The 23,425-nt window shown below is 45.0% G+C and overlaps 2 protein-coding genes across 5 annotated transcripts in view; both read right to left on the bottom strand.

Annotated features, from left to right (window-relative positions):
• RABGAP1L (RAB GTPase activating protein 1 like) overlaps nucleotides 1-23,425 on the bottom strand; it is a 248,130-nt gene that overhangs the window by 164,195 nt on the left and 60,510 nt on the right. The window lies entirely within an intron of this gene.
• On the bottom strand, nucleotides 1,937-6,797 carry GPR52 (G protein-coupled receptor 52). Of its 2 annotated transcripts, none has more exons than XM_069862585.1 (2): nucleotides 5,908-6,797; nucleotides 1,937-5,021 (listed from the first exon to the last, which is right to left on the bottom strand). In XM_069862585.1, the coding sequence occupies exon 2, from the start codon at nucleotides 4,827-4,829 to the stop codon at nucleotides 3,744-3,746; it is 1,086 nt and encodes a 361-aa protein (XP_069718686.1). In that variant the 5' UTR covers nucleotides 4,830-5,021; nucleotides 5,908-6,797; the 3' UTR covers nucleotides 1,937-3,743. The 2 variants fall into 2 exon arrangements, with proteins under 2 accessions (XP_069718686.1, XP_069718687.1); XM_069862586.1 differs by having other exon boundaries at nucleotides 1,937-5,016.

Raw genomic sequence — 23,425 nt, 5'->3', positions numbered from 1 at the left:
TTCACTTTAGACTTTGTATATAGTATTTAATACAGGTTTTCTTCTCATGGCTACTCTTTGTTTTTCACAGGCACCTAAAGCTCTAGCGACTCCCTCAATGTATCTGGATACGGAGAGACTCAGTTATTACCTGCATCATCCACAAATATTTTTTCACACCCATTTCTCTGGTCAGTGTCAGGTCACCTACTGACTAGGTATTTCATAAACCACACACACCTTCAAGCCCATGGAAACAGGCTGTGTGCCAGACTTAAAAGCCCCATTCTTTAATCAGCTTTTCATACAAGAACATGAGACTTTATGTAATGACAGAATAAAAATCAGACGTGACAGACTGGATGACTGGAAATTCTATTGGACTTTTTTTATCCATTAAAACGTCCAGCTTAATAATTTTGGAAAGAGAATTCAGCACCAGCTGGAATCCTCAGACAGTGTTAGTAAAACAACAACAAACCCCTCAAATAAATTTTCAAATTATGAGTTTGGAAAATACTCTCAAAAATGAAACAAACTCACTAAAATTAAAAATGCATGTGACTCCCACTAGGTCGAGCCCTGTCATCCTGCAAACAGCAAGAAGAAATGCCATATTTACTTTTGCTGAAGACGTTTAATTTGACAGATTCCAGGAGAGCAGGAGACTCAGATTTGCGAAGAAGAGGTTGAAGGGTGCTTTTACAGCAACTGAAATTCAGGGTCTGGAGAAGCAAACTGGCATTCTTGCACCAACTACATTAAGCCAGTGCTTAAGGAACAAACACCCCGAAAACGGCAAAGCACCTGGGAACCTAGGATTTGGTTGCAGGGTATTGGATTTCTACTCTATTCTCTCCCTCCAAGGACAGCCTGAGGAAAAAAAGAAACCTCCAGTGCCACCCAACAACTCCATGAGCTCAGCAGGGTGGCAGAGAGAAAAGTATTGCTTGCTCGGCCCTGCAGGGCCGGCAGCTGGTAAGCTGGCGAGGGAACCTTGTGCCGCAGCCTTAGAAGTGAAGCTCCCTCTCTGACCTACTGTTTGCAGACAGTAAAGCTTCACGGTGAAGCGCATCAACTCCGTTTGCTGAGACTACACAAGTAAGGTTCAGCTAAGGCACTACTGCTACAAGCGAGTTAGCTTGCGTATTCCTACAGGTTTCATAGAATCATAGAATCATAGAACAACCAGGTTGGAAGGGACCCACCGGATCATCGAGTCCAACCATTCCTATCAAACACTAAACCATGTCCCTCAGCACCTCGTCCACCCGTGCCTTAAACCCCTCCAGGGAAGGGGACTCAACCCCCTCCCTGGGCAGCCTCTGCCAGTGCCCAATGACCCTTTCTGTGAAAAAATTTTTCCTAATGTAAATGTTTGTACAGTACCGTGCTAACAACGCGCCTACCGCCTCCAGCCTGTGCTTAACAAAAGGTCGGTTCAACTTTGAGCATCTTCTAGAACTTATCTAGAATTTCAGGAGGTTCCATTGAAACTTGTTACCAACAAAAACCAGAAGCGGTAACCGGGCAGCTCTGGAGCACAGGTATAAAACTACTTTATTGGTATGAAACCAGCCCTGCGAGTTGAGAGAAATGATACTTCATTGTCCCTTGCCTACGCCTCGCACGCCGAGGACCTACAAGCAGAAACAACAACAAAATAGTGACAAACCGAAAAGAATCCCAGTCGTGTTTGTGTGAAGAGATGGGGTTACATAACCTTACAGAGCAGTAGTCAGCCAGAAAGAGCCTTCCGAAATACACAGCAACTTTTCAGAGGACGGCAGCAGGCACATTCCTGTAGACGTGGAGCATTACAAGATACGTGCAAAGAATACCATTCCTTTTTCCGCATCTATCAGAGCTAATTGTCAGCAACAGCTCAGCTTAGCTACAGGAACGTTTCAAGTCATATTTCAATCTGCTTTAAAGATTGTACAACGCTAGAAACCAGCATATAAACGTTTAAGATGGCAAGTAAGCAGCTCAGAGATTTGGATTTTAAACCGTTCACCCTTGAGCCCTAACCCAAAAGAACTTTCACGGAGAACGGAGCGTAACATCAGGGAACTAAAGCCAAGGCTGGTTTTGATATACATAATACTACTTTATTCCATTGTTTCAGCTTACTTACAGGTTTAAAAAAAGGTACAGGGGTTCAGAACCACCTCAACAGAACAGGGAATACATAATTAAGGGAGATCTAGAGTCAAACCACAAGTGTGCAAGCGTGGTTAGCTTCCATTACAAAAAGTAATAGGCACGATCTTTACATATGCATTTTGGTGAAAGAAGAAATAATAGTGCAGTGTTAAAAGGCACCAACGATCAATAATTGGGCCTTTTTTAAAAGCCAATAACCATCTAAGAAAATTACATTTGGTTCAAAATAATAATTTAAATATTTTATCGATTGGCATGCATCTGAACCCCTGGCAATTTATTACACAAACCTAACGTGTACCCTTGCAAAATAAAAAAGATTTCATCAGTGGACCTGAAAATCAGTTCAGTACAAAAGGAAATTCTGAAGCTTTTTGCCTGTATTTAATACTAAGCTGTCTTCTTCACTTCCTCCAAGAACACTTGTCTAAAGAAAACAGCTATTCAACAACTGCAAAGAAGTATTTCTCTTAAAGCAAGTGTAACTTTTAATCTGGTAGCATCGACCTATTATTCCATGTGCTATGAAAACATTAGGCACAGACCACAATTTACGTTTTCTCTAAAAAAATACAGTATGTGCAAGGCAGGTTCACACAGCAGACTGACAGCTACAACAGTAAGCTACGTAGACTCCCCAAAGAAAAGGGTTCGCTTTCATTTTCTAAGCAGTGATGCACACTGCTGTGTGCGATTATCATATCTGCATTAGGATTATCTGTGTAGCCAATGAAGGAGAAGCTTCAGTACACCCTAAAGGGCACCTACATCCATACTGTGTGCGAATGGAACAGGAGCAGGAGAACGTGAAGACTGAAGAAGTCATTGTGCATGGGCAGCTGCGGTTGCTCAGCCAGCCAGGAAGGGCTATTGCTTTTGCTTTCTACAGGAAGAAAGGTTTGAAACTCAGTTTACCTTGTAGGTTTCCCTCAAACTAAAACGGCTGGACACAATGGAATCTTGGGGTGCACAGTATGGAAAAAAAAGGGGGGGAAATGAGAGGGAGAGCTTCTGTGAAAATGTGCTGTTTTATCCAGAAGCGTCACACCCAGGGTGAGTTTTATGCATCGCGGACCGTTTGTACAACTGAAAATCGCCTGAGATGTGAGCAGAGAGAGAGCTGAGTATTAATCTGCAGTATCTACTATAGTCCTCAGGTATATGATTTACGGATAGCCACCTACTGTGTTGTTGATTGTTTCTCTTAAATATATTTTAATTCAGAAGGCTACAGCATATTCTGACACGAAGATAGTAAGACAACTTTACTACAAGGGGAAATTATAAGGTAGTAACTAGCTTATTGATTTTATGAGGATTCTCCTCAGATGCGGTAGTTATTTCACGCCCTTTGGAAGATTTTTAATTCTGACTTTCTTCGTGGTCTCTGTGGAATCACTCTGCTCACAATTTCACAAGAGCTATATTCGAGTCCAGCGACCCCCTCTTACAGCAGCCTTTTCCTTTTCCGCATTCCCTCTTAAACTCGCTCTCGCATCACAGCAAACTACTCAAGTAAACACTTCTCTTCTGGCAGGTTTCCAGATACAGCAAACACTAGCAAAACTCCACATTCGATTAACATGCGCCAGTTTTCTTTAAATGGAGCACGAATTAGCCCGTTTCCTTGGTTTAGGGTCCCGCACGTCCCTGTCTTTTAAACACATACAAGACGAGCATATTGTCTCTGACAGTCTCCGCAGTCCCAGCCTGAAAACGCTGTTGGAGAGGCTATAGATCACACAGTTGCAGAAACTATTGCTTATAGCAAGCCAGGTCGTTAAGAAGGAAAGCGCTGGGTTTTCCAACACCCTCGAGCTCTCCAGCAGAAAGTATATGATATAGGGGAGCCACAGCATGTAGAACACGCTGGTTATCCGAAACAACACCATGGCATAGCGGCGATCGGGGCCGTGCCCAGTCTCCCCAGCGGCATCCACTTCGTGGCTAGGAAATCGAGCTCTCCGATCATTTATCTCTTTGGTGTGCTGCCGGCAAATTTTAAAGATGTGGAAATAGGTGAAGCATATGACAAAGGCAGCGGGAGCGTATAGTAAGCAGACGATAAAGCCGGTAAAATAGGCATTAGTTAGCCAGGAGGTAGCACACCATTCAAAAATATCTCCATGGTAACCAGGTTTTCCCCAACCGAAAAAGGAAGGCAAGAAGATCAGGCAAGAGTATATCCAGATCAAAATGATGCAGATTCTCAAGCGACAAGGTGTGACCAGTTGATTATAGGAGAGAGGCTTTGTTATAGCGAGATAGCGATCCACGCTGATGCAAGCGAGACATGCCATAGACACGCTTTTTAGCACAGAGATGATGTATCCAAAAACTTGACAAGTCAAGGACTCGTGGACACCTGTCGAGTAGTGGAGCAGGGACAAAGTAGGAACCAAGCAGCTAACTCCCACAAAGAGATCGGCATAGGCCATGGTCTGAATAAAATAGCTGGTGGTGTAATGATGCAGAAGTGGAGCACAGTGAAAAACAAAGATCACAGTTAAGTTACCCACAATGATTAAAAACGTTAGCAAGACAATAACAACCGTCTCAAGGATACAGATGTCAACCGCATTGTAGTGGCCAAATCCAAGAGGGCAGGAGAGGTGCTCAGATAAGTTCGTAACACTACTGCTCATATTCAGAGTCCTCCATTCAATCCATCGGGAGCGGTTCATGTTTTGTGACCGGGGAACACTGCAATCTGAGCCTTAGTGAGCAGATGACCCGCTTAATAGCAGCTAACCTCTGCTCCAGGGTCTCCCGATCTGTCTCTGCAGACACTGCCAGTGCTTACATGTGAGAGGGTTACAGTCCCATAGCTGTTGATGCCTCCTCAGCATCAGTGCATCACCTCTGGCACACCTTAGCTTTAAGGAAAGAAAGAAAAGAAAAGAAAAAAAAAAAACAAAAACAAAAAAGCCAGAAAGAGAAAGGCCACTGATCAGCTCCTCCAGTGCTCTTGACCCATCTTCAGCAAACACAAGGCACTTCTAAAACAAACAGGTACTGCAAAATACCAAAAAAAACCCCTGACAATAGAGACACATTCATTTCCCAGAGGGGAAGGGGGAGAATTTATGACTGCTTATTTTCCTGAGAAAGTCATTTACTTTGGAATATAACGGGGCAAGGGGGAGAAAGGGAAGGAGGAACCTCAGTTCAGCTCAGGTTTCCTGGACCAGCAGTTACTGGAGAAAATGCTTTTAATGTCTCTATTTAAATCACAGACTGACTGCAGACTAAAGGAAAAAGTTCATCATCTAACGCTGTCTTTTCTGACTCCTTTCAGGAGATGGTACTCCGTCTTATCCATGCTATTCAGTGGAAAGGTAAGGAAAACATTTTTGTCAAGGTTAATTCCAATAGACTCACCACTGTTTGGGTATGAATAATGAATTTTATTTGGAGGGAGGCAGGTGGGGGACAAGGTAGATTTGTCCTCTGACTCCCAAGAAAGAAAACATACATCTCACATACAATGAGGAAGATCGTGTCTATTCATTTAAAATTGAAAATAATTTAAGAATAGAATTTGGAGACTATGTCAATATTCACAATTCCTTCCAACAGTTATAGTCCGTTACAATTATTAATGCCAGAAGCATACTTCAAGGTCCCCACAGACAAAATAAATCCTCTGGAATTAAATTTCAGCCAAGGTAATTTAAAATAATCATCTTTGGAAACTCTGCCATTTCTGCTACAGTGGATTGATACCCAGGAGTTCACAGGTATATCCACGACATTGCTCACCTCTGTAGCAACACCTGAATCATTTCACAAACCCCCACACCACGAGAACAGAAACTTCCATCTGCATTCTGCCGCGAGGCTAACGAAGCGCTGATTTGACCAGAAAAGCTGCCATTGTTTACTACTCCATTATTCTGTTCTTCAGCTTCATCTTCTACGTAGTTTCTGTATATATTAGTCGATCGGCATAATAAATAGTTGCTTTGAATCGCAGGACGTTACCTCATTTATTTTATTCGCAGTTGTGGAGGAAGCAAACGCTAAAGGAAAGCGTCTTCTCCACGCAGTCTAAAGTGAACACTCGATTAGTTCAGCAATCATTAGGCAGGTCATTAAGTGAACACAATCTCACTTTTTAAAAGGCCCCTAAAATGTTTCAAACCATCTTTAATCCTGGAGTCCCTGAGACTGGGAGACGGGTGGCAAGAATGAATGGATCCACGCGAAACGATCTCCAAGGTCACCCAGCTCCCTTCGCTTCGGGTCTGTTGCAAGGTACCAGCACCTCGCCAGTGTCTGACAGCCCTCGCCGTGCCTCCAGCAGGGATTTGTGGCTCTGACAGCCCTCGCCGTGCCTCCAAGCAGAGATTTCTGGCTCCGGCAGCCCTCGCTGTGCCTTCAGCAGGGATTTGGAGTGCTGGGAAGGGCGGATTTGCGATCCCGCTGCGGCACTTCGGGAGAGCGCGTTCCGTTCGGAGTTAATTCTCTGCCTTGCAGAAAGTCCTTCTGATTTGGTAACATCCCAGAATATTTCCGGCTCTTCCTCGCCCGGATCCCGCAGGGAAAGGGCTGCTCCCTGGAATCCTGTTCCAGCTCCCCGGCATCCTGGGATGGGCGGCAGGAGCTGCCTCCCCTTTCCCCTCCGAGCGTCTGCTCGCACCTGAGCTGCTCCTCCTCCTCCTCCTTCTTCTCCTCCTCCTCCTGCTGCTGCTGCTGCGGAGGGGCCGCCTCCCCCCCTGCACCCGGCAGGGAGCAGGGATGGAGCCGTGATGGAGCAGTGATGCAGGGATGGAGCAGGGATGCAGCTGGGATGCAGCCGGGATGCAAGGATGGAGCAGGGATGGAGCAGGGATGCAGGCAGAATGGAGCCAGGATGCAGCCGGGATGCAGGGATGGAGCAGGGATGCAGGTGGGATACAGCGGCTGGGGGCTCAGCCCGAGGAACGGCACCCAGATCCCCCAAGGCGTTCAGACCCACCCCACACGGCGCCCGGACCCCCACGCAAAGAGAAGCCTGGATGCCACGCCAAGTGGTACCCAGATCCCCACTCCAAAGGGTGCCTGGACCACCCCCACCCCAAACAGTGACCAGATTCCACCCCAAATGGCATCTGGACCCCAAACCCCAAAGGGCACCCAGATCCTGTGTGAAGTGGTACCCGGACCCCAATCCCAAAGGGGGCCCAGATTCCATTCCAAAAAAGACCTGGTCCCCCATCCCACAGTGCACCTGCTCACCCAGATCCAACATCATACGGTGCCCAGATCCCCCTCAAAGAGTGGCCAGACCCCACCCCAAACACCACCTGGACCCCCACCCCAAAGGGTGCTCAGACCCCACCCCAAATGGTGCCCCAATTCCCCTCAAAGGGCACTCGGACCCCACCCCAAACACCATCCGGACCCCCATCCCGAAAGATGAGGATGCCCAGACCCCATGCCACGCAGCACCTGGACTCTCATCCAAAGGGTGCCCTGACACCCCTCGAACACCACCTGTACTCCCCCCCAAGAGCACTCAGACCCTCACCCCAAAGGGCATCAGGACCCTCCACCCAGAAGGCGCTCGCATCCCACCCCAAAAGGCGCTTGCATCCCCCAAACTATCCAGGATTCTGGAAGCTGCTGGCACCACTCCCTGAATCTGCCTAGAAGCTGTCCCCCAGATGGGGATGAGTTACCCTCATTCCACACACGGCTTCTAGACATTCTCTGCAAACATTCAGGTTAGTACAATACCCACCACGGCTCAACACAAATCCTCATCTTGCTTCAAAGACAAAATTCCAGTGCCCTGAAAATTGATAATTTTCATACTTAAGGACGATTTGTTTTAAACTTGTGTGCACCAGCTTTCAACACTGTGCCTGTCTTTAATCTCTCCAACCAACTGCAGTGCAAACACCTGGGAGCAACGCATCGTTTGTCAAAGCAGAGACTTTTTAACACAATTAACCCATCTCTCTACCCGTGCAAATGGATGATTGAGGACTCCGAACTTCTGCTTACTTACTCCGTGCTTACTAAACTTCAAACGAGCAGCAGAGGCGCAATCCCCAAAGTTGCTGTACACGGACCCCTTGGGCAGAGAGAAATGGTGAGTTTAGATACCAGAACACCAACCACAGCCTGGGACTCGGGGTTGTACCTCGGCAAAAGACGTGCCAGGAATGGTATTGGAGGCTTTGACAAACTCACTCATTAGAAACTGCGGTGATTTCAATTCCTGTAGTTCCAAGGCAAACCACAGGCACAGTTTTAATCAGCTGCTCCTGGGTTAACATCTTGTATTTCGAGTATAGCCTGGAGCAAATATCCCCGGCTGAGTGACAGGTCTGTAGAAACGTGAAGCTGCATCAACTGCAGCAGCGCCAGAGTGGTTTGCAATACCGGCGTGTGATAATTCCAAACTCCTCCATCGAGGGACAGAAGGCAAAATTAAAATCACTCCAACACCTCAGAACTGTAAATCGCTGCAACAACAGATCTAATGACTAAATTTAGTCCCTGCACACAGCTTGGAGCCATCGCTATCCATACCACAGGCAGAACAATAGCGAGCGATTTTTGTTCCTCCTCTTCCCACTCTTCCTGTGGGGGAGGAGAACAAACCAGGGTGTGCACAGGGCACGGCAGCATCCGCGGCTTCTCCCTCCCTGCCCCACGCTGGGGGGCACCTGAGACACCATCCTAGAATAGTTTGCGTTGGAAGAGACCTCAAAGATCATCCAATTCCAATCCCACTGTGATGGGCAGGGACACCTCCCACCAGGTCAGGCTGCTGAAGGCCCCACAATGGGTCCAAACATCTTCAAGGACGCTCAACGAGATACAGAAAGGTGAAGCCTAGAGTTAGGTGGAGCACAAGCTGCATCCTCCGCGCATCCTGCTCAATGCAGACTGGAACACCGGCAGCCAGCACAGCTTCCAGACACCAGGGCAGCCACTGAGTGCTCGGGTCAGACCCAGCTGATGCTCGGACCTCAGCGGGTCTGGAGGTCCCAGCTCTGCCCAGGGCACTCGCTGCTCCGGGGCCTGTGCGGGAATCCGGGTGCTGCCGAGCAGCTAAGAGGGAACAGAAATATCAATGGCAGCCTCTGCTGGCTGCTTTTCAGCACAGGTAAAACGCTGCCCTTTCATGAATTATCATTAAAGGGATTCAGAAGGAAGGAAGTTTGATACCTTCGTGGAAACCTAGGCAGGTTTCCTTCGCTCCTGAGAAGGGAGTGAAGCTGTGAGCCACCCGTGGCTTTGTCACCTCGGCTCTGCCCGGAGCCCAGCTCCCGGGGGCATTTTCTAAGCAGCAGCAGCGCAAACCACAACAGACTGATGGCACTAACTAGACCTGTATTTCATAGAATCATTAGAATCACCAGGTTGGAAGAGACCCACAGGATCATGGAGTCCAACCGTTCCTAGCAAACACTAAACCATGTCCCTTAGCACCTCGTCCACCCGCGCCTTAAACACCTCCAGGGAAGGGGACTCAACCCCCTCCCTGGGCAGCCTCTGCCAGTGCCCAGTGACCCTTTCTGTGAAAAAATTTTTTTCCTAATGTCCAGCCTAAACCTCCCCTGGCAGAGCTTGAGGCCATTCCCTCTCGTCCTGTCCCCTGTCACTTGGGAGAAGAGGCCAACACCCTCCTCTCCACAACCTCCTTTCAGGTAGTTGGAGAGAGCAATGAGGTCTCCCCTCAGCCTCCTCTTCTCCAGGCTAAACACCCCCAGCTCTCTCAGCCGCTCCTCATAAGGCCTGTTCTCCAGCCCCCTCACCAGCTTCATTGCTCTTCTCTGGACTCGCTCCAGAGCCTCAACATCCTTCTTGTGGTGAGGGGCCAGAACTGAACACAGGATTCGAGGAGCGGTCTCACCAGGGCCGAGTACAGAGGGAGAAGAACCTCCCTGGACCTGCTGGTCACGCCGTTTCTGATCCAAGCCAAGATGCCATTGGCCTTCTTGGCCACCTGGGCCACTGCTGGCTCCTGTTCAGTCGCTGCCAACCAACCCCCCCAGGTCCCTCTCCTCCAGGCAGCTTTCTAGCCAGACTTCTCCTAGTCTGTAGCTGCTCAGGGTTGTTGTGCCCCAAGTGCAGGACCCGGCATTTGGCCTTGTTAAACCTCATGCCGTTGGACTCAGCCCAGCGGTCCAAAAACTAAAGCAGAAATTGGCTAGTTCTGACCAACTCGCAATTACAGACGGGATTTTACAAGCTGTGGCAATACTGGAATGTTCTGTCAGAGACAGCACATTAAAAAAGCTCTATGAAGGGTAGAGACACACGGGGATTCTGGCACAGCTTTAAACACTATGTCCCTCAGGTATATTTTTTTTATTTGCATATAAAGAAAAGGAAGTAAGAAGGAGAAGGCAGTTCTGTTGGAAGAATTAAGTGGCTGCCACCAAGGCAGTATTTTCTGTGGTGCATAAATATCACAGCTGCTCCATCCAGCAGACGGATGGAGCGCTCTCCTTCAAGCTGAATAGAAGGTGCAAGTCAATGCCTCCTTTATCAATTACATCAGCTGGAGACAACAGAAGGCACCATCCACACCAAAAGACTCGCACCATCCGATCCTGTGGAAAACAGAGGGGATGTGGCAGGAGCTCGAGTTTTGTGTGTAAGAAGAAAGCCTGTGAAAGCAGCGATCATGGGTGACCTCTAAGGAGGCGAGACAAAGCTCCTCTGAGGGAAGGAGTCCTTACAGAGGTAGATATAGAAGCTCCAAGCAAGGAAACAATCTATTACTCGTTTCTTCTGTTGGGAAAGGAATAGGAATGTTTGCTTTCCACATCTTTTTTTGTAAGGCAACAGGACTGATGGAAGCAATGCCTGCCACGCACAAGGCAGCATCTCAGCTGCACCGCTCATTTCTAGGTTGAAGCCTTTCAGGATGCTCTTTGTTAAAATACAGGATGGCCAGCTGGATTAAACGGACAACAACAATTTCTGTAAAACCTTTTTAAAAGACATCGATTAGAGCAGAGAGATGCAGCCGAGAGTGTGGGATGAAGAAAATAGTAGTTATTCACCCAGATGCAGACCTGAACAATGATCTTGATACACATACCAGCTCCTCATCATCTTTTCTTCTGCCCAAATCCTTTTTTATTATTTTTATTTTCTTTCATCCCCTTTCTCTTTAGCTTATAGAACAAAGATGTTTCTTCAGTTTGCCTTATTTCTATCTTAAATACCTCCGGAATTTATTTGTCCACCACATCATATGGACACCCTAGTTTGGTTTTTAATGCCTCCAGAAAAACTCCATACTGTAAAGCTTGCAGCTCGTATTACAGCTTAAAGAGGGAGAGAAGGAAGAAAAATCAGTAGCTGCCTTAACAGTTTTGTGTGTGTATGTGGTTGGGTCTTTTACATCAGATTGGTGTTAGAAGTTGCTTTCAGAAGTCATATTGGTGCTGTATTTAAGGTAGAAATCAGTTTCATTTGTTATCTGGAATACAAAGCTGCTTTTCCAAATCCACCCACTACAGTCATCTATTTAAAAAACTGCCACAAAGAGCTCTAGCTTACACAGAAAACACCAGAATCTCCACCTGAGTGCCAGCATATAATACGAGATAAAAGAGCTACATGTATATACATATCAAGTCATTATTTTTTCTCAAAACAATGCTAGATTTCTTGAACACTCTGTGTTGGAAAGCACCTCTGGATATGACCTGGTCCAACACCCTGCTCAAAGTGGGGCCAACCTCCAACCTGGGGCCAGATTCAGGTCAGACTGCACTGGGTCCTACGTCCAGCTGAGCTGTGAACATCTCCAAGGACGGCGCTTTCAAAGCCACGTGGCCCCCTGCTCCCAAGTTTCACCACGTTCCCCGTATCAGCTCAAAATTTTTCTTGTTGTGGTTCATCTACATCCTTGTCAGGACTAAAGACTCAGGCCAGTGATCAAACCCCACAGTGGTGGCTCTTAAGAAAACTACAGTAACTTGTAGAAAATTTAAACCCATTAAGTATTTCTTTACCCGGTAGTCTCATTTATCACTTTTGCTACCAAAGATCAGCTTCCTTTCCTCCTCCCTCCCACCCCATGATTGTACAGAATGCCATAAATCAAAAAGATCAAGTGATGGGAGCTACGCAGCCGCAGTGTTGAAATGCAGATGCACCTACCTCCTCGCCACAGGAAAACATCCCCAAAGCCTACAGGAGCCTCTTCCACGTGAGAGGTGAAGCTGCATTTGATGGCAGCAACAGAGCAGGGTTGATAAGGTGGGGAGGAAAGCAGGGGCTGGCTTCATTTGAAAAAGAGGGTGGGGTAGTTCAGGGAAGAGGCTGGAAGACGACAGCAGCTTTCAAAAAGGCCAGGGCAGGCGAGGGATGTGCAGGGAGCTAGCAATCCCTTCTCCTTTTCCTGCTGCTCCAGCGGGCTCTGTTCCAGCCTGCTCTCCTGCTGGACTCACAGTCCCAGCCCTTCTCCCATATGGTTTCGAAGAGGTGAATATTAACCAGCACCACATACGCTGCGCAACAACAAACTGGCAAAAAATAATCCTTTTTCATGTGTTGTGGTGGATCAGGAGAGAAAGACGGGCACTCACGTGTGTCAGTTTATTATGCAGTCTTTTTGTGCTAGTATTGAACGCTTACACCCAGCACATCCAATGCCTGAAACTTTTAAATTAGCCACTTAAAGTTTTTATGCATTTAACAAACACTCAGCAAGTTTTCAGAGTAAGTTGCTACAATCTCCCCTTCAATATTACTCCCTGTGATCTCCTGGATTAGATGGATACTTTCCTGAATTTTACATTAAAGGACATTTTTCTTCAGGAGGAGCTTCTCTCAAGATTATATCGATGCTCCTGTGACAAATGGAATTCGCTTTACAAGCTCTATTTGGAGCAACAAATACCACCAAACTTCTGTGTTGCAAATCAATAGAAATAAACCACTGTGCAATAAACTATCTATCAAGGAGCAAGTTTACCTCAAGGAAATGCTCTGAAGTCTAACAAATGGCAATAATCAGCATTTTTCAGGAATTAAACGCAGCATTTGCCTTAAACAAACAGCACTTCAGCTATGGAATGATGCTATTTACTTACTGACTCCAAGTGATAAAAAATGCTTGAAAAATTAATGTAAATGGACACTGGGAAAATAAGGAAAATGTTTCAGGATGGTATGAAAAGCAAAAAATTAAACATGTGACTTCAGACAGTTTCATGTATCTGCCACTAACATTAATGCACCTGCTTTCAAAATAGCAGTAGTTTAAAAAAGAAGAAAAGTACACTGCCAAAAGAGAACAGGCTTCCTACCTCCCAGCAGCATCCCAACGGAGGGGCTGCTATTTGCAGTGCTCCCCTTCAGCTCCTGCTCTGCGTTACGTGACTAATATCTCATTAGTGGCTCCTGAAAACATCCTGACAGCGTGGAAGAAGGTGCGTTTTGTTCAGCACTGCCCCTGCACTTCAAGTGCCACAACAAACCCATGTCCCATCCTACCATCAAACTTCGCCTCTGTGCATGGCAGCTCATTGCCGTGAATGGAATGAGCTATTAATTACACTGCTTGCGAGAGATGATTAATTTTTTCACCTGTTAAATCACAGGACAAAAGACAGCAATTAAGAAAACTGTAAATGAAATCCTGAAGTGCAGAGAACACAGCGCCAGGAGTATTACCCTTCCCTTTCCGGTGGGAATAATTTCTCATATTTAAAAATACTTAAAAAGATTATTTTAACACTGCTTTCATTTAAGCTTTTAGAGGCATGTTTTGACACAGGCATGTTTTCATTAAGATTTCTGTCCATGTCAAGCTAGGAATTACATTCTGTAGAAATCGGTATAGTAAAAGTATATCCCAACTGGGCACCACGGAAGTGTATGTTCCACAGGATCCCAGGAGAATAAGCTCAGTTGGTATTAGCAGTGATTCCATTTCAGCAGAGCCTAGAACGACAGATTTTTAAGGCTATTAAAAAAAACATCCCAAACACTGTGCTCACCTACTTTGATTTTCCACATCCTGCAAGCCAAAGAGCTCTCAAACTACAGCATGACCTTTAAAAGGCAACCAATTTTGATTTAATGAGTTCAAATGATGAATAATTTATTGTAGCCTTGATTAGGAAGCCAACGTCTAAGGCCTGTGCAGAAGCAACTACCAAGATACGAACATGAGGATCAAACCCACGCATACTTGCAGTCTTCAAAATCACAAGTTTGGATGCACCGCAGGCTACAGTCACAGAACATGCAAATGTACCTTTCATTCTTCTAAAAAAAACAAGAACAGCTATGCCCAGTATTATTTCTTGAAATTCTCCCAAAAGCATCACCTTTACTTCATCCCCAAAGCATTCCTCAATGCCCAGGCCACACATCCATCAGCTGCCGCGGGATCAACGCTGCGTGCACTTCCAAACCCTTGTCCATCCCAGCACAACGCTTCTGCGCAGCACAGCAGCAAACCTGTACCACAAAACCTCCCCACCGTGACCTCTGGCAACGGATTTCAGCTGTGCTGAAAGCTGTAACACAGAAAGAATCCCTGTGCGTAATTCACTATCGTCTCCAAAAGCATTTAAAACCTTCAGAATTATCCACTCCAGCCTAATTCTCTTTACTACATGTTGTGAACTGGCAGCTACTGTTACATGAGAAATTCACAGAAAGGTGTTGGAAACAGATTCAAATCCACTTTTCACGGATGCAGCTTTGGCTAAATGGTCCCACTAATCCTCCCAGAACATCTCATCCAGGAGGGCTGCCTAGAAACACATGCCCAGTCACACAGAGAGTTTATTTTTTATTCCCATATATAATTGGCAAATTCCACCCTAAACTTTTCCTTGAACGGACTTTTAAAAATAGTGCTTCCTCAAGGAGACAAGAGATGGCTCAGAAAAACATTGAACAATCGGTATCGTTTAGGAGAGAAGCCCATAGCTGGTGCAGACAAAAATCAGTCCAGAACTAAAGATTCACTACTTGTGTTCCTGCAGGGTCTAATGAGGAGCAGGGGGTTCCGACCCCAAATCTGGGGGAGTAAATCCACTTCCACTGTTTCTTGTGAACAACGAAGCTGAAAACAATCAAAGTAAATTGTGAATTTTAGAACACAACCTTCAAACGAAGTGTTACTATCGCTATTCTACCACTTTTGTGAAGAAATGTAGAACCAAGGAACAGGGAAAGGATATGGAATGAAAGCTATTTATGAACTGAAGTGTGGCACAATTTCTTTTTATGGATTTTAAGCTCAGCCTCATTTAGACCAAATTTTCCTCCCAGCTGGGTCTGCTGAAGAGGTATCAGTTATAGTCCCTTAGAGCACGGAGTCTATGTCAGCACACGCCTGCATCCATCACCATATATGAGAAAGGACCAGGAATAGCTTCCTACCAAGAGCTTTCAAGAGGGAAAAACTTGCAAACCACGGCAGCTGAAGAGGACTCCTGGTTAACTCACAAGCAAGGAACACGGCAAGGATAGATGTTTGGAAAAGGCCACTGAAAGCAAACTCTCAGATTCTTATTTCCCTCCTGCCCCAGAGTGCAAAATTAACTAATTAAAATTTATTCAATCCTCTCACATCTGATAACTATGTTTCAAGAGTAATAACACCTAAATACATTTACTTCCAGTAACTTGCAGATCTTGTCTTAAATTACTCTGATTGTATTAGATAATGAGGACATTTATATTTATAACTAGAAATTGGCACATGTAAAATGTTATGCGAGCTGAGAAATTACTTTTTTATTCAAAAAGAAATACCAAACCTGACATTATGTGCCATCACTAAGAAAAACACTGAAATTAAACATACACTTCATCACCACTAAAAACAGGTTAAATATAAAGACAGCATTTTCGAGATCTACGAGTCCTTTGGAAAGGATCCTATCAGGGCATATAGAAGTCTATAGATTAAGTTCAACCTCTTTCACCAATGTTAAACTGATAGAATCATAGAATACTTTGGGTTGGAAGGGACCTTAAAGTATGATCAGTTCCAACCCCCTGCGATGGGCAGGGGCATGTCCCACTAGATCAAGCGGATTCATATTCATACAGTAACCCTTCCCCTCTGCTAATGGTCTGAAGCTAAATGTCAATCTTTTCATTCATATGTGTTTAGGATACATCACCTCTAACTGCCCAGACCTCAGTGTATCAACGCACCGGCCTCTAACGGATTGAGAGCATGCTGGGGAAGGGCTGTGCGGGAAGAAATGGAAGCAGGGGGTCCCTGCCGGCTGTATCCGCGAAGGATGCCAGCGTCCACCCGGTTTATATGGTGACTGGAATTCATTTGGCTTGAAAAGGCACACAGCGTGTCTGCTGAGCACCCTCCTTACCCGCGTGTTTTGTCACGTCTGCAGCAGGAGCAAAGCGAGCAGCGGTTGTTCTCATACTCGAATGCGAGAGAAGATAAAGAACAACAGGACAAAAATGGAGTTACCCGCTGCAAAACTCTACCAGTAATCGTTAAAGCAGTCCTACAGTAAGCAAAAGACAACAGCCAAGCGAACAGCGACAGCTTTCAACAGCACAAAGGAAAATGCTTCCCGTATCACTAACAGTTGCCTATACCTTATTTATAGCTGCTCCGTGTTATGAAATACAGATATTGGAAATGACTCGCCAACAGTTATGGTTTTCTAATACACAAACTACAACACATAAAAATGAAACCCCAACAGCAATTTTCCACAAAGGAAAAGCTTTATACAGTGATTTGCATTCATTTTTTTGCATAAGTTATGAAAATACTCAGTAGTCAAAAGCCTTATTCCATCACTATGGCAGGTTAGATTTAAAAAGAATTATTTTTCGGCTTTGCTTAGAACATAAGTGCTTTGCTGCATTTCCTTCCCTCCACCCCCAAAGAAGGTTCTTTATAAAACAAAGCGAAAAAAAAGTCAGAAAAAATGGTTACATTCAAAAAGCTATATTATATTGTTATGGCAACTGATGTGCTAAAAATAAAGAAATAAAGTTGTTATGGCAACTAGAATTTTAAAGGCAGTCAAAAGTAGAATAATCAAACATTCTGCTGGCTTAAAATGTAATGTCTATGACTCAATTTGCAGAAAGAGCTTCAGAGACAAGGAGCGATGGGTTTTTTTGGGTTCTGCCGTGGAGATCACAATTAGTACAAGTTTCAGAGAACGCTAAAAATTACAAGGGAGAAAAGGAAGGTGGACAGAAAATGAGTCATTCGAGGGTCTCCCAGTCAGCAGGAAGAAATTCATACCTTGTGCCACTTATTTAACATGCTGGCGACCTTATCTAGATCCATAAAACGTATCAGATCATTAATAAAACCAACAGCAATGGGACAGTACTTGTGTCAAGTTGTCACAACGATTGAAAGACACCATACAAGTAAAAGTTACTTTATTATTTTTTAAAAAATGTTAGAAAATATCGAATTTCCTCTGTTTGAAGCAGCAGAGTTCTGCCCCTCCATTAGTATGCAATTACAAAGACGACTAATTCCACGATTGAAACATCCATAAACTTGATCCCTGCTTGATCACCGTTACGGGACCCCTACCTGTCCAAGCTCTTCCACACTGCTCAAGAACTCAGTCTCCCGGCCAACACTTTGCAGGTTGTCAAAATTGCTCCTTTTATTAAAAATCTGTGTAACGTTCCAAAGTCCATACCCAAATAGGCTTGAGTTAATACTAAGCAAAGTCTTTAACAGACCCTTCAGAGAGTTATGGCTAGTGGAAGTACCTGCTCTGGAACCACACGCGTAGCACGTGTTGGCACCCCAGGGTAAGCTAATACTTTAACACAAGATGTGCCTGGTATTTCGTCTCCACTCCAGTTAATCATTGTTCCCGCTGGCATTACCCATAACTCTTTCCTGACCCATCCAAAAAGTCTCTCAGCCCAGCCTATGAGGGCTTGCAGCAGGAACACAAATCAAAGTCAGGTTCCTCCTTCACTTGAACTCCAGGGAAAAGGATCAGATTAACTCCTTGCAGCACAAAACAATCAAGAGAAGCACACTGGAAACTCAGTGAACACAAAGGGTTGCAGCAAGGGTAGCACAGACTAATTTGCCTCTATTCTTGTAGTTCTGCTTACCCGATCTTAGTATTAATCCTTGAGGCTAGACACATAGTTAGCTCATTCCCTCTTCAGCATCACAAGAAGCCACCGGTATTTCTCAAGATGCAAACAATGTAGGAAAAGATGTTAATGAATGAATCTGTGACAAAGTCAACAGCTTCTGCAAAGGGAACTCCGTGTACAACAGTCACCACACGTGCATTTTCATCAGTCAGGAAAAATCTCAGACATGTGAATATCAAGACTCTATATCAAAGTTTTAGAAGCATTCATCTAATGCTTAAGCTGGAGGAGCCAGGCCGCCTGTTTTCTAGGTTTGCTGCTGACTCAACCGGCTAGCAAAGACAAAAGACGTGCTGTTCTGAGCTTTCTATGAAATCAGTTTCCTAGTTGTGCAATATTCTAAAGTTAACCAGGTCCATGGTCGCCTGAAATGCAAGTCTGAGTTCAAAGAAAACGTACAGCAGTCCAAACACCACTTAACTGACAGCTGCGTAAAGCCATTGCTTGCACTTAGCGTCCAGGAGTCATGTTGCTTCTCGTACCAGGTACAGCCATTCTGCACTGAAAATATACATACACAGCTATATAAAAGGACCCCAAAAGAATATTTATTCTAACATTTGCAGGCACATTTTATCCTTAATGTGTATCTACGTCTCCGGGCTAGAAGAAGTTGAGAGCAAGCATTTTCATAGAAAGGCAAATGAAACCTGCAAGGTGTGACGACAAAGACCAGAAGTGCTTTCTGAAATGACATTTATAAAATGACAGAAGAAAGGTGGCCTGGTTCCAAAAGGCACCTCTAATTCCTTTGCCCTGTAGCTAACAAGAAGCCTGCTTTTACACCCACTCTGTGACATGCACCTACGGCTGCCAGGGGCTGCCTCCCCACCAGCTCCCCTGCCCCACTCCCGTCCCTGCTAACAGAGACACGCAGGGAAGGAAGGCTTCTAAATAAAACCATGCACGTTGCAGCGATGTCTCAGCCTTGCAATCGCTAGATAGAATGAACAGAAGAGATGAACACGCAGTGAAAAGACACCTCTTCTGGCAAGCATGCAGCCTGGGTGAGGCACAGCCTGAAACCGCACCCCCCGATGGGACCATTTTGGTTTTGACATAGGCTGGGTATTTTATTACCTAGCTAAAAACGGATTGTTTTTTGAAACTGGATCATTTTTCAGACAAACCAGGCATGTGAAGATGGCTTTGTCACATGCAGCATATGATTAAAACCCATGAAGCTCCATCCCATCAGTATTCAGTTGTCAGTTTAAAAATAAAAAAAACAACTGAGGAAAATTCACAGCAAGAAAAACAATTCTTAGCTGCCAAAATATTTGCGTATGTCCACAGAAACCTACACAAAAAGATTATTAGAAAAAGTATATGCACTAGCAGACTGCAACTCATCTCCTTTTGGAGAGTTCACGCAGCAGCTGCTGCTTTGTTGCTGAAAATTACCCTTCGCTGGTACCTCTACCCTTAGCACAACAAAAGGAGAAAGTGTTTAATACAAACAGGCTGGAAAGATGATCTATAGGTCTCATCCTCTCTGAAGTGATTACTGGAAAACGTATGTAATCCTAGCTCAGCCCCTTGGAAGAACATCCTGAATAACAGAGCAATAATATTGTCATGAGGGATTTACCATAAAGAAGTCTCACGTAAACTCAGGTAGCAAAAGGCATCAGAATTCACTCCTGTATTCAGTTCCAGGATTTCTACACATGCAGCTCAAACCTTCCTGCTTTTTGTGCCATTTCAATTACTGTGAATGCCCCGCTGCTGGCTGTGCGCTGCTACGGTGAACCAGGCTTTAATGAAACGCGGACCACCAGTACTGTTGTTAACAAGGCATTTTAAGCACCTTCAAACACCAACTGCGATTCTTTGGAGACATAAAAAGAGCTGAAGCATACATCGGATCCTTTGATTCCTCATGTTCCTCTCTAAGCTGAGGTTTCTGTTGAGAAGTTGAATTCTTACAGCATCAACCACTAACACGCTGAAACCAGCAAGTCAGGAAGAGGTGGTTTGCTCTCTTAAATAAAAGTATTTAAGATGTTTTGCAACATTACCTTTCATAAAGGAGCCACGGGAAATTCTGCCTGTTTTAAAGATGGACTTGGGCACCTTTTGCTGGGTGAGCAGTACAGCGCGCCGGATTAGGCCTTGACGAAAGCAGCTCGCGATGGTTTGAAACAGCAGCATCTACAACAAAGTTGCTTTCGGCTTGAATTTCCAAATACAAATTACAGCTAGCAATTTAGATTTTCAAGACACAGTCATTTTTTGACAGTGGCATATGCAAACCCTTGCACCTGCCAGCACGGCCGTCCAGCTCCAGTGACGCGGGAATGGCCACCTTACTCCAAAGCCCGAGATGCTTTTGGAGATCAACATGACCTATTATTTCCCTCTGCAACGACTGCCTTACAAAGAAGACATTTCAAATCCAATTCTTCTGATATTCAGTGCAGCCTTCCGGTTCCCAGACTGTGAGTGGGATATGGCTGCTATCCCCTAATCCCTCTCAGGAACCACTCTGTTGCGGCCACATACCAACCCCGAGGGTCTGCCTCTTCCCTCACCTTCATTTCTGGGCCCCTCACCACAAGAAGGATGTTGAGGCTCTGGAGCGAGTCCAGAGAAGAGCAACAAAGCTGGGGAAGGGGGCTGGAGAACAGGCCTTATGAGGAACGGCTGAGAGAGCTGGGGGTGTTTGGCCTGGAGAAGAGGAGGCTGAGGGGAGACCTCATTGCTCTCTCCAACTACCTGGAAGGAGGTTGTGGAGAGGAGGGAGCTGGGCTCTTCTCCCAAGGGACAGGGGACAGGACGAGAGGGAATGGCCTCAAGCTCCGCCAGGGGAGGTTCAGGCTGGTCATTAGGAAAAAACTTTTCACGGAAAGGGTCATTGGGCACTGGCAGAGGCTGCCCAGGGAGGGGGTTGAGTCACCTTCCCTGGAGGGGTTTAAGGCACGGGTGGATGAGGTGCTAAGGGACATGGTTTAGTGTTTGATAGGAATGGTTGGACTCGATGATCCGGTGGGTCTCTTCCAACCTGGTGATTCTATGACCCTATGATTTTTCAGCAGCTCCAGCCCTTGAGTAACGCAGCCTCCTGAATGCCAGTTATGCAACCTTCGTTTGGGAGCAGGGGATGGGTAGGAAGCAGTCAATTTTAGATGAAAGCCTAATACCAAGAGAAGGCTGATTGGTTAAATTAGAGAAAAATAAGCATGCTCCCGGGAACTGCAGCTCTCTGCAGTGGTGCACATACACAATAATTTGCTTCACCTAAGCAGTGCCCCACACTGCAAGAGATGCGCGCACACGGAATTAATACGCATCACAAATCCAACGCACACTGCAGAGATGGTGCAGCTCTACTCTACCATTGTCTAAACCATCTCCTTACGACGGCTGCTCTTTCAGCATCAGCATCATCCCTGCTGCACGAAACTGAACCTCCATTAACAAACCAATATTCAAATTAAACTAGGATACCCACTGATGTTTTATCTACGAAGGAATATTGTTTATTTTCAAAATGAGCCCTGAGGTGCCAAGCATTTACCAGAACTGCCAGCTATTACCACGTGCTCTACTGTAAAGAAAGAGCGAGACTCTGAGCCAGCTCTGCTCCTACCTCATGAAACACTTTATCTGCATCCACATATGCATATCCACAGTCGATGAGACTATCGGTTGTAGGATCTACTCTTCCAGTATCCATCATTTAAATCTATTCAGGCCATAATACTGATATTACCCAAACGTTCTACCTTTTGGTCTGAAACAACGGGCAACTGCGCGGCCCCGGTTTTGCTGATAACAGATTATGAAATCCCACAGACAAAGCAGAGCGCGGTCTCCAAGAGGGCAAACGCAAATCTCGCTCACGTTCTGTTCTGCAAAACAAACCTGTCGATACACGTGGCTTTCAGAGCCGGCAGCTCATTCTGGAATCTGAGAGACAGGAATTGTATTGCAAGAATCATTTCAGTGCTATCACCAGTGGGTTTGTAGGGAAAAGAAGGTGCAGGAAATATCTTTAATCATAGAATCATGGAATATAGGGTTGGAAGGGACCTCAAAGATCATCTGATCCCACCTTGCTCGGCAGAGGCAACCTTAAAAAAGACAGCCCAGCACCTGCCCAGCCCAATCTTAAACATGGCAGAGTTTTTTATTTTATGCAGGCTCTTAAAAAAAATGATTGGCATTATTTTCCCCCTCAAATATCAGACAGAGAAGTTAAAATGACATAAAAGTAAAAATTACTAGTAGATGCTACTCATTTCTCTTCTTGAAAAGAGCTGTCATTAAATTGAATTTCTTTGAAAATGAAGAGTGAACACAAGATTTTCCCTTTTGTGCACACAAAATTGAAAGATTTTCTTCAGATGAGCTCTAAATGAATAAAAACTTGGCAAATTAAATTCACCTTAGGGACATTTCATTCCTGAGTTTGTAACAGTAATATTAACATTTACTATGAAACCAGATACCCCGGTACATTCATAATAAACTAAACCTTTTATATGAAGCCTGAATTTAAATGAAGCTATTTAAGGAATTATACATCTGCTTCTCAGAAGCAATATTTTCTCACTAGTTGCTAATAAGTTCTTTTCAGTTCATATGCACTTCATTATTCCACAGCACACAGCACCACTAAAATAATTCAAACAAGTGGAAGACACTGACTGCCAGCACTAACAATTCAACTTACACCAATACGTGAAGCACCTGATCGATCCGACCAGCACACGACATGATATTTCTCTGTGGAGCACATTACGTGATTAAAAAAAAAAAAAGGAAGAATTTATTGGCCATTAAGTGAATTCCCTCAGTTTAAAAGAATAGTTAAGTAACAGTCATCCCCTCCTTACCCTTCCAAAAGAGGTGAAGCGAAGTAAAACTTAAGGAACTGCCCGTAAGTACAGAATTGAAAAAGAAACGTAAATGGGAAGGTTGCTAAACACCTGGAAGCTATCTGTTCCTCTAGAACTGCTTTGCTTGATATCAAGGCATCTCATTCAAAAAGCAACAAAACAGGTATTGGTGTTCTCTCTTTTTAGTCAACTGGAAAAAAAAAAATCACAATTTTTATTAATGATAATTGATCCTTATATAATCAGACCTTTTACAAAGAATAAGCATGCAGCTCTGCCATTCTTGACCTCTAACCTCTCTACCAGTTAAAGGTGACCACTCC

This window comes from Phaenicophaeus curvirostris, chromosome 8 (assembly GCF_032191515.1).
Source record: "Phaenicophaeus curvirostris isolate KB17595 chromosome 8, BPBGC_Pcur_1.0, whole genome shotgun sequence".
In the NCBI taxonomy this organism is placed as follows: domain Eukaryota; kingdom Metazoa; phylum Chordata; class Aves; order Cuculiformes; family Cuculidae; genus Phaenicophaeus; species Phaenicophaeus curvirostris.
Note: the sequence above shows the minus strand (reverse complement) of the source record. Positions and strands in the feature narration are given on the sequence as shown.